We start from the raw sequence: 14,492 nt of genomic DNA on the forward strand, positions 1-14,492 counted from the left end.
ACCAAAAATTAGATGGGAAGATCAACTGCTAGACGATATATCAAAGATGGAAATTGCAAACTGGAGAGAAAAGATTCAGGACCGGAGAGAGTGGAAGAAGATAGTAGATAGGGCAAAAAAACATCACAACCTATGACCTAAGACCTAAAGGAAAAGCTGACTAATTTACCGCGTGAAATGGATTAAAAGAGCTCATATTTGAGCAAACTATACTCTAACAAGAGTGAACGGTCCATATAATAATTCCAGGTATGTACCTGTATAAATTACCCTCCTTGAAGTTGGTGTAAAAGGTATTCACCATTTATGTATTGTCTTTTGGAAGGATTACTAGAGAAAATCCAAATAAATTTTGAAAAAATGGCTGAAATCGCTGAAATTCTTGTAACAGATTCCGTAATGAGTGTACATGGGTGGTAAATGATTTTAAATTTCGCTTAAAGAAAGTGCTAAAAATTCTAAAACATTTATGGTACTGTTCTCCATCTGGTTTCCAGGCAACCTGTTTTACCGACGGTTAGTTTTTTTAATATTTTGAGTAGTAACTATGTTGGTTATCAACAATTTGATGTCAAAAATGCACATTTTGCCATTTTTTGTCTACCAGTAAGAAGAAAAACATTCAAAACAAAATTTAAGATAACCGCATTATAGAGCATGTAAAACAATTTAAACAAGGTTTTATAAATTTCGCTATACTTAATTATTGCTTATAAAACTATAAATTAAGTCAGTTTAACGTTAATATAACTTATGTAAAAAATACAACTTATATCTCGATATTACGTGAAATAGCTCAAAGAAATGAGTAAGAATACACGGTTTTTATGACACTCAGTGTAACTACGTAACAATTGTTTTAGTTTCTATATGGACGGAATAACAAAATTTATGTAAGTCTGACCAATTTTTTCTCAATTTAATTATTTATTGACAATTTAAATGAAAAATAGCCGATTTTAAGAATTTTCGTCTATAAGTTACAATGTTTTACCAAAAAACTGAAAAAAGAACCGATTAGTTTATTGAAATAGCCTTAAAATGAGTTGAAGTAAAATAGAATTGGAGCTTTGTTTATCAATAAACATTAACTATTCAAATTTATTTCTTACGTTTTAAGCTAACTACCTGAGGTACCCCTAAACCCTAAAAATGTCATCAAAACCACGATTTTGAAGCTCTTCCGACTGGATTAAAGAAGCTATTATCGATTCAAACAAAAGTTGTGTATTTTTAATTCTAAATTTCAACTATTTAATTAAAAATAAAGTGTTTCAGTTGAAAATTCAAAGTTGCTACACCCACCGCTTTCGCAGGCAGAATAAGAACCCTGCTATTGCATAAGTATATAGATTTTGAAAAACCATTCAAAAAGCATTCCAAAGTTTTTTCGATATGCCGTCTAGTTCTCGAGATATTTGACAATCGCCTTTCTGGACAGAGCCCTTAAATAATGTAAACATTCTTATTCAAGCTAGACATAAGCCGAGTGAGAGAGCTGACCGTGAAATTCATTTGCGATGTTTCCAAATTTACCGGATCTCGGGTTGTCTGCAAAATATATATTTACCATATACACAACGGATGGCGCGCGCTGCCCTCTACAGCGGATTTAGTGGAACCACTGCAATATAAAATTCACCAAAATGGGTGCAAAATGAGGTCCAGACAAAAATCGATTTCCTTGTACCCTAACCATTGTTACATCGAGATGTCACTATATACACGTGAATACAAGGTGAGATCCAAAATCGGATCTCGCCTTGCAAAACGGATCTCATCTTGTATAGCTTATGATACAAATGGATCTCGCCTTGATATGAAGACATATATATATATATATATATATATATATATATATATATATATATATATATATATATATATATATATATATATATATATATATATATATATATGTCTTCATATCAAGGCGAGATCCGTTTGTATCATAAGCTATACAAGATGAGATCCGTTTTGCAAGGCGAGATCCGATTTTGGATCTCACCTTGTATTCACGTGTATATAGTGACATCTCGATGTAACAATGGTTAGGGTACAAGGAAATCGATTTTTGTCTGGACCTCATTTTGCACCCCTTTTGGTGAATTTTATATTGCAGTGGTTCCACTAAATCCGCTGTAGAGGGCAGCGCGCGCGATCCGTTGTGTATATGGTAAATATATATTTTGCAGACAATCCGAGATCCGGTAAATTTGGAAACATCGCAAATGAATTTCACGGTCAGCTCTCTCACTCGGCTTATGTCTAGCTTGAATAAGAATGTTTACATTATTTAAGGGCTCTGTCCAGAAAGACGATTGTCAAATATCTCAAGAACTAGACGGCATATCGAAAAAACTTTGGAATGCTTTTTGAATGGTTTTTCAAAATCTATATACTTATGCAATAGCAGGGTTCTTATTCTGCCTGCGAAAGCGGTGGGTGTAGCAACTTTGAATTTTCAACTTAAACACTTTATTTTTAATTAAATAGTTGAAATTTAGAATTAAAAATACACAACTTTTGTTTGAATCGATAATAGCTTCTTTAATCCAGTCGAAAGAGCTTCAAAATCGTCGTTTTGATGACATTTTTAGGGTTTAGGGGTACCTCAGGTAGTTAGCTTAAAACGTAAGAAATAAATTTGAATAGTTAATGTTTATTGATAAACAAAGCTCCAATTCTATTTTACTTCAACTCATTTTAAGGCTATTTCAATAAACTAATCGGTTCTTTTTTCAGTTTTTTGGTAAAACATTGTAACATATAGACGAAAATTCTTAAAATCGGCTATTTTTCATTTAAATTGTCAATAAATAGTTAAATTGAGAAAAGATTGGTCAGATTTACATAAATTTTGTTATTCCGTCCATAGAGAAACTAAAACAATTGTTACGTAGTTACACTGAGTGTCATAAAAACCGTGTATTTTTACTCATTTCTTTGAGCTATTTCACGTAATATCGAGATATAAGTTGTATTTTTTACATAAGTTATATTAACGTTAAACTGACTTAATTTATAGTTTTATAAGCAACAATTAAGTATAGCGAAATTTATAAAACCTTGTTTAAATTGTTTTACATGCTCTATAATGCGGTTATCTTAAATTTTGTTTTGACTGTTTTTCTTCTTACTGGTAGACAAAAAATGGCAAAATGTGCATTTTTGACATCAAATTGTTGATAACCAACATAGTTACTACTCAAAATATTAAAAAAACTAACCGTCGGTATAACAGGTTGCCTGGAAACCAGATGCAGAACAGTACCATAAATGTTTTAGACTTTTTAGCACTTTCTTTAAGTGAAATTTAAAATCATTTACCACCCATGTACAGTCATTACGGAATCTGTTACAAGAATTTCAGCGATTTCAGCCATTTTTTCAAAATTTATTTGGATTTTCTCTAGTAATCCTTCCAAAAGACAATACATAAATGGTGAATACCTTTTACACCAACTTCAAGGAGGGTAATTTATACAGGTACATACCTGAAATTATTATATGGACCGTTCACTCTTGTTAGAGTATAGTTCGCTCAAATATGAGCTCTTTTAATCCATTTCACGCGGTAAATTAGTCCGCTTTTCCTTTAGGTCTTAGTTCATAGGTTGTGATGTTTTTTTCTCGCTCAAATATGAGCTCTTTTAATCCATTTCACGCGGTAAATTAGTCCGCTTTTCCTTTAGGTCTTAGTTCATAGGTTGTGATGTTTTTTTGCCCTCTCTACTATCTTCTTCCACTCTCTCCGGTCCTGAATCTTTTCTCTCCAGTTTGCAATTTCCATCTTTGATATATCGTCTAGCAGTTGATCTTCCCATCTAATTTTTGGTCTTCCTCTTGGTCTATTTTTTACTGGTTTCCAGTTCATTATCTTCCTGATAAGTTCTTTTACCCCTCTTCTTTGTGTGTGCCCAAACCATCTGAGGCTTTGTGCTTTAATGAATTTTACTATATCTTCTCCTTTATTTATATTTATTATTTCATGGTTCATCAGCTTTCAATATTCCCCTGTTTCTGTCTTTACTGGGCCATGTATCCTTATAATTTTTCTCTCAATTATTTTTAACTTTTCTTCGTCTTTTTTCGTAAGGCACATTACTTCTGCTCCATAGGCTATCACTGATCTGATTGCTGCTGTGTATATTTTTGATTTTGTTTTTTTTGCTCAGGTTTTGTCCTTGAGTAGTTGGTGATATTTCCAATATACTCTATTACCTGCTTTAATTCTGTCGTTTATCTCTATACTCCTTCCGTTTTTGCCGTCCACCATCACCCCCAGGTATTTGAAGCAATCTACTCTCTGGAATGTATTTTCACCTATCTTTATTTCTGCTATTCTGTTTACATTGTCTCGTGTGCTTATAAGAAATTTTGTTTTATTCTGATTGATTATTAGTCCTCTCGTCTTTGCTTCTCTTACCAGGGTTAAAAGTGCCTCTTCTAGTCTTTTTTTATCTCGTGCTACCAGTCCCAGTTCATCTGCATATCCTATGATCTGTGTTGAGCTTTGAATAATTGTCTTTTTCAGCCCTGTGTCCCTAATTACTCCTTCTAGAGCGATATTAAATAGTGTCGTTTGTCGTTGACAGACTGTCTCCTTGTCTTACTTCAAGTTCTATTTTGATGTCATTTGTATCGCCCTCATTTGTTTTAACTTTTGCTGTATTGCATCTATTGTTGATCTTCCTTTGATCTATTGTTCTAAAACCCTGTTGATATGGTCCTATAATTTTTTCTGTGTATTGATTTAGTCGGTTTCTTATAATTGTGGTCAATATCTTATACGTTGTATTTAGTAGCATAATTGGTCTGTAGTTGCAGCACTTAGTTGGATCTCCTTTCTTAAAGATTGGTGCGATGTGTCCGTTTTTCCATTCTATGGGCATGCTTTCGTCCTTCCAAATTGTAACCATTAACTTGTGCATTCGCTTCGTGAGCTCCTCTCCGCCGTTGATGATCAGTTCGTTGTTGATTTCATCTGGCCCTGGCGTTTTGTTTACTTTTAGTTGTTTTAATACCTCCATGAATTCCTAATAAGTAGGTGCGACTTCCTCTTCATCTCTGTTATCTCTTATATCCTCATCCTCTGAATATGCCTTATTGTCGTTTTTGTATAGGTCCGTGAAATGTTTTTCCCAATCTTTTTTGTTTATTTTTGTGACAGATTTTTTGGTACTGTGTTGTTGTTTTATCTATTCGAACAATTTCTTGTTGTCTTTATTATTCGTTTCTAATTCTTGCATTTGTTCAGAGATCCATGTGTTCTTCTTTCTTCTATAGAGTTTCAATGCTTCTTGTTTTTCTTTTCTATATTGGTCCAGTTGTTCCTGTTCGGCACTTTGTAGCCATTTGTTTCTTGCGAGGTGCTTCAGTTGACTTTTTTGGTGATATTCCTCATCAAACCATTCTTTCGATTCTTTGTTTTTTTGGAATCCTATTATTTGTTCTGCTGTCTCTATTATGCTGTTCTTTATGTTTTTCCATTCTCCTTCTATTTCTTTGTGCTCGTACTGACCCAATTTCTGTTCCAGTTGTTCTGTATATTGTTGCTTTGTTTCTTGCGTTTTCAGATTGGCTATATTCCATTTCCTCCTTTTTCCTTTCTTATGATTATTTGCTTTGATTATTTTTATCTTAAGTTTTGCTATCAACAATATGTGGTCAGTGCCTCCATTTGCCACTCTATATGACCTTACGTCTTGTACTATTTGTGTCCACTTTTTCGAAATTAGAGTATGATTTATTTGGTTTCCATCCATTCTTCCTGGTATCATCCATGTTATTTTGTTTTCTTTATGTTTATGCCCAGTACTAACTATATATGTATTTGTTGCTGCTGCTAGGTTGCAGATTTCTCCTCCATTATCATTCGTAGTTTCATGAATGGTTTCTTTGCCAGCTACATTACGATTATAGTCCTCCTTTCCGATGTTTGCATTGAAATCACCCAATATTATTAATATGTCATTCCTCGGAATATTTTCACAGGTTTCTTCCAGGATGTCTTAGAATTCTGTTTTATCTTCTTGGTTTGCTTCTTCGGTGGGTGCATAGCAATTGACTATCGAGATGTGGGCTTGTTTATTTTCTTATGTAAGATATCCTTTCATTAACTGCTTTGAATTGTATCAGTTTTTCACTCATTTTTTTGTTCACCATAAATGCCGTACCATTCGTTCCCTGTTTGTTTTCTCCCGAATAATACATGCTAAAGTTTTTCTTCTCAATTTTTCCTTCTTTCTTCCATCGTATTTCCTGTACGGCTAGGATTTCTAGTTGGTATTTTTTCATTTCAAGAGCTATTTCTTGCATCTTACCTGATGCCAGCATGGTTCTAATATTCCAAGAGCCCATTCTAATGGGTTTTGTTCTTTTCTTCTTATTGAGATTCTTTCTTTATTTTGTGTGCGTTATTTTGTTTTCGTTAACCGTTTGCATTTCCGAGTCTTTTTTTGCCATGTCAATATCATATTTCAGCCACTGTTCTTCGTTTATTAGTTTTTTGAATTTTCTATCAGCTGTTCTCTCTCTTCGTCCCATATCTAGATTTTGCCATTCACTATTAATTTCTTGTAGCCGATTTTCGTTTGCTTACCTTTGCTTCTTTCGTCCTTTGCTATTTTAGTTATTTCCTTTTGTATTTCTTTTTCTTTCGATGTCCAATCGTTGTTTATGGTAGGGGAGCAAAGTATGCTAAATGTGCAGTCACTCGAGCGCTTTGGGGACCTATTGGGTTGTGATTATTAGGTCCTCAAACCAAAAAAAGTTAAGTAAAATTTTCCATTTTAGCGGGCGCTTGCCATTTTTTAATTTAATTTTCCATTTCCATTAATCGTTTTTTTTTTTAATATAGCGCCATCTATCCATAATTCGAAAAAATAGTTCGAATAAAAGTTGCTTATTTTTATGCAGAGAATTCAAATCTGCAATAAAAAATGGGGGCTCCCATTTAAGATTTTAAAGTAACCCCCCACCCCACCTCCGTGGGGGTCGCGTTTGGTACCATTCGATATATTTTTCAAAAATATTAAATAAGTGTATTTTGCAGTTTTTCGATCTGATGTTTATTTTGCTAAATATCGCGGGATTTGTATTTAAAATTTACCCCCCACCCCTCTCTGCGAGGGGTCGTGTTTGATATCTATCGATAGATTTTTGAAAAATATTGAACGTGTAGTTTTTAGTTTTTCGATCTGACGTTTATTTCGCGAAATATTCGCCTTTTTCTTGTGAAACTTTGTGACTCACCAATTCCCTTACGCCCTGCTCAAATCGTCAGATTTTTTAAATATATACTGTTTTGCATGTACTTAACTTACCTTATCTTAATCTGACAATTTCGAGTATTTTTAAGGATTGATTTTTTTTTCGGGCCCCCCTAAACGAACTCCCCTGTGTTAAGAGCCAATATATGGCAGAGGTACATCTGCAGGGTACCACGTTTCTCCCCATATGATAATCTGACGCGCTCGAGTAACTGCAAAAATCCCCGCTTGGGCTCCCCTAATATTATATAGATACGATATTTATGCTGATTTAGTTTACGTTTCTTGTTTAGGATTTCCATTTTATCCGTGAGGGCTTCTATTTCTATTGCGCATACTGTTTCTCCTATTTTTTTTGCACTTCTTAGTTTTATTTGTATTTGCAACTCTTGGGCTCTGAAATTTTCCATTTCTTCTTTTAATTTCTTATAATCATTTGTTTCTACTTTCAACCCAGTTACGATCAAGCTTTTCTTTTTGCTAAATTTCTCCAGTTGCTCCATTCATTCATGTAGCTGTTTTACTTCTTTTTTTAGTTTTTGTTTCTCTGCTTTTACACCCATTAACTCTTTATTGGTTTGTTGTTATTCTTTCCTTATTTGTTTTATTTCCTGAAGCATTTCATCGTTTTTATTCATTAGCTCTTTCATTATTGTAATCATAACATTTTCCATGTCTTCCTTGTTTTCGTTGCCTGCTTTGCTTGGTGACCGTTTTTTAATTTTACTTCTATTAAAACAATCATGCAAGTTTTCTCTTTTGCGTTTCGTTTCATCATCGGTTTCACTTCCTGTGACATTTTTTCCATTTTCTAGGAGTGCAGCGCTAAATACCTGGAATACCGATATTAGATTATCAACAATACTTAAAAAATGAAAGTTACCAATTCACCGGTAGTTAATGCGTTATTTAAAAATTACCTGCGCACCAGAGTTGCCAGTTGGTCTGTAATTAGGATGGGGATTAAAATAGATACGAATTCACCGGGACCCGGAAATATGCACACCCTGATATTCTAGTTACGTAAGCTCGTCCGATTGGCGCATGACGTTAATAACAGAGTAAAGCATAGTCCCGTCTATGCGTTCGTAATACGAACGCGAATGAAATTTGAGAATAATACAAATGAATGAATTATGACTAAAAGAAACTAAGTGATTTTTATAGTTTAGAGGAAAATTATTAAACTATTTACTTTTATTTAAATTGATTTTCAGTTATTTGTAAAGTTCCCAGTTTCTTGATTATATTGGTATCCGGAAAATAAAAATATTCATATAATCGATATCTACTAAAATTATTATATTTCGTTAGTTGGCAAAAATTGATTAGTGGCCTACATATTAGTAAATATAATTTTTACCAAGGGGAAGAAAAGCCCCAAAATAAAACCATAAATTTAATGGATTGATAAAAAAACAAAATTTTTTACTTTTTAAATAATGTATTTCATCAGATTTAAGTAAGAGGCTTAAAAAAGACAAAAATAAGTTTTACAGTTTTCATGCCATGCACTTTATTTAAATTTTGTGCATGTGAAATAGACGTACATACAGCAACTATGTAGCAGTTTTCATAATTTTTCTTTTACGCAATGTCAGGTTGTTAAGAGACTTGTTTAATTCTTTAATTCGGAAGTACATCCGAGACCTAAAAAATAACTTGTTCGCTTTGTTAGAACAGTCTACAGTTACACTTTTGGACATAAGGTTTTCTAAATAATTTTTAGTTACCAAAATGGAATCACCATTCATGTGGAAGGAAAAATTGTCTCTAGTTACTTAATATATGACAAGAGAGTGTCTGATGGTTTACATAAACCACACTTACTCAAATGATCAACCCACGTGTACGTTGAAACATCTTCGGATTGAATAATGGAGTCCTTCAATTTATGGCAGATATAACCAGCCAAATTCTCCAAACCATCATACTCGAGGTCACTAATGTTTTTTCATTCTAACTCTCATTGAAAACTTGAAAATCCACAACTGTTTCGTTGTTAGAATCCAGCCTTTGGATCAATTGTCCAGAAATTGGTAAATCTGGGATGTCGTCTGTTTAAACGTTCGAAAATTCGTTCCGTTGTCTCTCCTACCCGTATATAACTTTTATAAAATAAAATAAAGCTTTTTGTTAACACTTTAAAAAAATTTTAATGGGTTTTCCCCGAAAAGAGCTTCATTTTTTGGTACTATGTATCACGTTAAAATATTTGATTCGGAATTTGAAGGATAAGATCGTCTTTTTTATGAGCTACAAATTTACTTTTACTGGTTCTATAGACTAAGAATATACCATTTTTTCGTTTTTTTTATATGCTACATTTTTTCCAAGAATATTTTTTCGATATAATACTTTTTGAGTATTTGTGTTTTTTTTTTGTTGAAAAGTAAATATTTTTAGTCGCAAGTGACTCTAGTACCTACTACTAAATTAACCTAGTACCTAAGTTAAAAAAACTCTATAGAACAAAAGTTGCTTAAACTTAGTCAGATCTGTTTCCGGACTTATTTTAAACGTATATTTTTTCACCCTCCAAGTAAAAGCAATCAACGGCACAAATTCAACTTTGAAGTGGGGGATGGGTAGAATCTAAATCCAAATTTTCATGCAATTAGGAGTTGACCCTGAAAATTATGTGTGTTTCTTTTTATCTTTTAAATCATTTTACTTAAAATCATTTTTTAACTATCAAATAATAATTACATATTGAGTTATTTTATTTTTTAAACTTTAATAATATTTATAAAAAATTTTACTTTCTTGTAATGTATCTTTAAAACAAGCAATCATTTAAATAATTATTTTGTAACAATTTGTATTATTTAAGAATATAATAATTACATTTTGGTTTCGTAGTAAGTGTTTTTTTAAGAATATTAATGTATAGTTTTAAAATATTGTATTGCAAATAATTATCATTATTAAATGGTTATTATTTGTCAAGTATTCTTTTTCTTTTTTCACACCCTTATGTATGTAATAAAACTAAGGGACTTTCTGAAAGGTCAATCGTAGACTTTAAAGACACAAAAGAAGCGATACTTAAAAGTTACGCCCATTATATATCTTTATATCGTGGGAAATATACAATACAACACGAGCTCCAACCGCTCGACTAATACTCTTTAGAGCTGGCATCAGTGTGTGATCTCGCGTTGAACGGTAAATATCTAAAATTTCGTATATAAGTCCTCCCCTTTACTTTTCAGCGACGGATCTCGTTTCGCTGTAAATTTATCAGAAAAATTTAAGTACAAATATCTTTTCCCCTCTAAGTGTGCCATGATTAATATGTTAATTATAAAGATACTTATGAACAATATACTCCAATAATTAATTTCCTATTGGTGGATCTCGGGTTGTCCTCGATTTAGTCGGATCTCGCCTTGATATGAAGACGTATATATATATATATATATATATATATAAATATATATATATATATATATATATATATATATATATATATATATATATATATATCATACTAGTGACGTTATCCATCTGGGCGGGATGACGTAATCGATGATTCTTTTAAATGAGAGTAGGGGTCGTGTGATAGCTCATTTGAAAAGTTATTTAATTCTCTATTCAGTAGTATAAACGTTAACATAATTATTTATACAGAGTGTCCAAAAAAAATTATTTTGAATTAAATTGAGACAAAAAGAAGAATGTATGTGATTCATTTGATTACTGTCAGAAAACAGAAAGACATGGCTATTTGACAAATAAACATTATTTTTCGCTTAAATTCAATCTTAAAACTGCCGCCCACCCGCCTTTTAACAGTTTGAACATTGAATTTAAGCGAAAACCAATGTTTTTTATCTGTTTCTCTGACTTTAGTAAAATGTATTTTGAATTAAATAAATTGCTTACATTCTCCTTTTCGTGTAAATTAATTTAACACAAAAATTTTTTTGCACACTTTGTATAAATAATAATTATGTTTATATTACTGAATAGAGAACTGAATAACCTTTCAAATGGGCAAGCATGCGACACCTATTCTTATCTAAAAAAATCGTCGATTACGTCGTCACACCCAGATGGATGACGCCACTAGTATGATATATATGCCAGAAAGTCATAATTTAAAAATAAAAATCGACCTGTCTCAGGATTTTTTTCCAAATTCGCCCATTCTCGAGATAATGAATTTATTCCAACTCAAACGTCCTCACTGTATGTATCACATTGTAACATTGTAAATTTTCACTTATAATTGTATTATAATTGTAATAAATAATTTATTATGATTCGTTGTGTTTATTACATATCTGTATCCAGTTTCACTTTACATTTATTTCAGAAAGAAATCTGTTATAATTTTATTCCTTTTTTCTGGCTCTCGAATCCCACTCCTTCTTTGTGTCTTTCGTATAGATCTATAGCTTAGTTAGCCAGTGCTTATTACAAATTGCATACTAATTTCGACTATCTTTCCTTTCCAAAGCCGAGTTAGTGTTGCCTTATGTATTATTATTTTCGTTCCCATTTACAATTTCTCTTACATACTACCCATAGAAATTGTTACTCCCTTGGGGAATGACGTTTCTCTCTCAGATCAAGATATTTTTTTTTCAAGAATACAGCATTTTCGGTTTTAGTGAGCCACGGTTAGTTTTACGTCACTTTCTCCTACCATTTCTACTCCCTGGAATTCAAGAATAAAGATCCAGAGGAATTTACACACACACAAAAGGGAACATAACAATTTCATATTATTTTATTTCATTCGTGTTTATAGATCATCAATTAATCTTAAATTGAAGGCATTCCGAAGATTCCGAAATTATAATAAACTAGTAGATATGGATATTGTAAATGATTTTGATTGTACCTACCTGTAAAAAACGGTATCCTTATTATTATATGCTAAACAGTTAGCAATCATGAGATCGAAATCTTTTTCCATAGCACATAAGTCTGGATATTCCCCAGCATCTAACTTTTTCCTCATTGTACTTAAGTCCATTGGATCTGTTACGACTGTTAAATAATCTGGTACCTATAATGGAATGGTAATGGTTAGCAATTTAATAATACCTATTTTTTGCTATTAATAATTTTTAAATAAATTAACATCTTATTTTTGGTACCACATTCACATTTAAGATCAATCAAAATGGTAATTAACAATTCAAAATAATAGTAATTGTTAAATAATATGTGATTAAGGTAATCAGTTTACTGCAGAAAATAATTCTGAATTACTCAGTTTTTCGACAAAAATTTTAAATCTGGCGATACATTGCAACCTCCAACAGACAGCTCTATCAAGTATGTAATATTGTGCTTAAATTTTGTGTTTTAACTCTTTCGCAATATACAGGGTGTTTCATTAAGAATTGTCCATATAAAAACTGGGGAGACCTTAGCACAAAATACGAAGATTTAACATAAAACACCTAAATAGAATATTTCTCCTTACCGAGAGCGTTTTATTTATTACAAATATTCTAGAAGGATTTTAGCTCATTGTTTTAACACCTTCCAATAGTTTTTGTTCAAACTTGACAAACAGTTTACACATGTAAGGATACATTAACTAGCGTTAAAAGATAGTTTTCTGCTGTTACCAGAGGCGTGTTTGGGGATATATACTTCCTTTTTCTCCCCTTTCCCCCTTACAATCTACGCCACTGTCGTAATAATTATTTCAGCATATTATTTGATTCTTCATTACTTTTTACGTAAATATCATCCTTTTGTTTGGAGGAAAAAGGTTTAAAACTTAGTAGGACCAAAACAGAGTATTTGGAATGTTCAATTAAAGATGGTATCTTTGGATGGTGAAATGATTGTGAAAAGCAATAGTTTTAAGTACCTAGGATCGATATTACAGAATAATGGATAAATAGATGAAGATGCATGCAGTAGAATTAGGGCTGGATGGATGAAGTAAAAGAAAGCGAGTGGTGTGTTGTGTAACAGAAAAATTACAATGAAGCTGAAGGGAAAATTCTATAAAACAGCCTTAAGACCGGCTATGATGTACGGAACTGAATGCTGGACAGTGAAAAAGAAAGAGGGACAACGAATGCATGTGGCGGAAATGAGAATGCTTAGATGGATGAGTGGAGTGACAAAAAAGGATAAAATTAGAAATGAGTATATTAGGGGAAGTCTAGGTGTGGCACCAATTAATGCAAATATGAGAAAGCATAGGTTAAGATGGTTTGGTCATGTTCAACGTCGAGACGTTAATCACCCAATACGAAGAATAGCTGAAGTGCAGATTCCTGGAAGGAGTAGGAGAGGAAGACCAAAGAAGACCTGCGGGGAGACGAAAGGCAGGCCATATTGATAAAGGCTATTAACATTGATATGACCCAAGATAGAATTGTGTGGAGAAATGCAATTAGGGAAGCCGACCCCGCATAGGGATAAGACAAAGCGAATGATAATACAGTAGAAATACTTTAAACGCGTTTTTTTTTTTCGAAATCACATTTTTCAAAATTGGGAGACTTTTTCTCAAAATCTACTAAACAAATCTCAGTAAACACATTTTTTTGATGATCTGTATATACGACTACTAAATAAATATCTACTACTAAAACACTTCTGATAATTTGTATGTATTGAAATTTTCCCACATAATTTGATAATAATAATCTACAAATAGACCTCAGCTCCTCAAGATCTACAGGTTCAGTAAAAATTTCGTTGGTATCCTTTGCATGTATGAAATCCAAAACATTCTTTAAACTAGCTTCTTTAAGGTTCTAAAAGGTTTTAGTTTAATGGCAGCTATGTACGCCGTTGCTCCCGCTTGGCGGCCCTAGTGTAGTTGGGGGTCAACGTTTTGACAATTCGTGAAGTTTGTATATGGTGTTTTTGTTTAAGATTTAATAAATAATAAATGATGGCAGAAAAATACGGATCTTGGACTGTTTGTGCGTTGAAAAACGAATTGAGGAGAATGAATGTGAGAGTTACTGGAAAAAAGGCAGTCCTTATCGAATGATAAACACAGCGAAAATGATTTATTTGGTATAGACTCACTCCTCCTACGAGTCTGACAACTGTGTATATGATATCTGCCTTACTTTTTTATCAATTTAAAGTTCACAAATGAGTGCGCTCAGCATTAATTTTTGTGTTTATCTCATTTGAAAATGTGATATTTTCACATATTTTCAAAATATGTCCGCCATGACAGTTGCGCATTTATTGTAAATTTGGTTTAAGCGTGGGTTGAAC

The 14,492-nt window shown here is 32.4% G+C and overlaps 1 protein-coding gene across 1 annotated transcript in view; it reads right to left on the bottom strand.

Moving 5' to 3' along the window:
- The window catches only part of LOC114335863 (bromodomain-containing protein homolog), a 141,372-nt gene that overhangs the window by 72,151 nt on the left and 54,729 nt on the right, over window positions 1-14,492 (bottom strand). The window contains exon 8 of the mRNA XM_028286150.1: window positions 12,131-12,294. Coding sequence (XP_028141951.1) covers window positions 12,131-12,294 — 164 coding nt within the window. The remainder of the gene's footprint in view (window positions 1-12,130; window positions 12,295-14,492) is intronic.

The sequence above is a fragment of the Diabrotica virgifera genome, chromosome 2 (assembly GCF_917563875.1).
Source record: "Diabrotica virgifera virgifera chromosome 2, PGI_DIABVI_V3a".
Taxonomy (NCBI): domain Eukaryota; kingdom Metazoa; phylum Arthropoda; class Insecta; order Coleoptera; family Chrysomelidae; genus Diabrotica; species Diabrotica virgifera.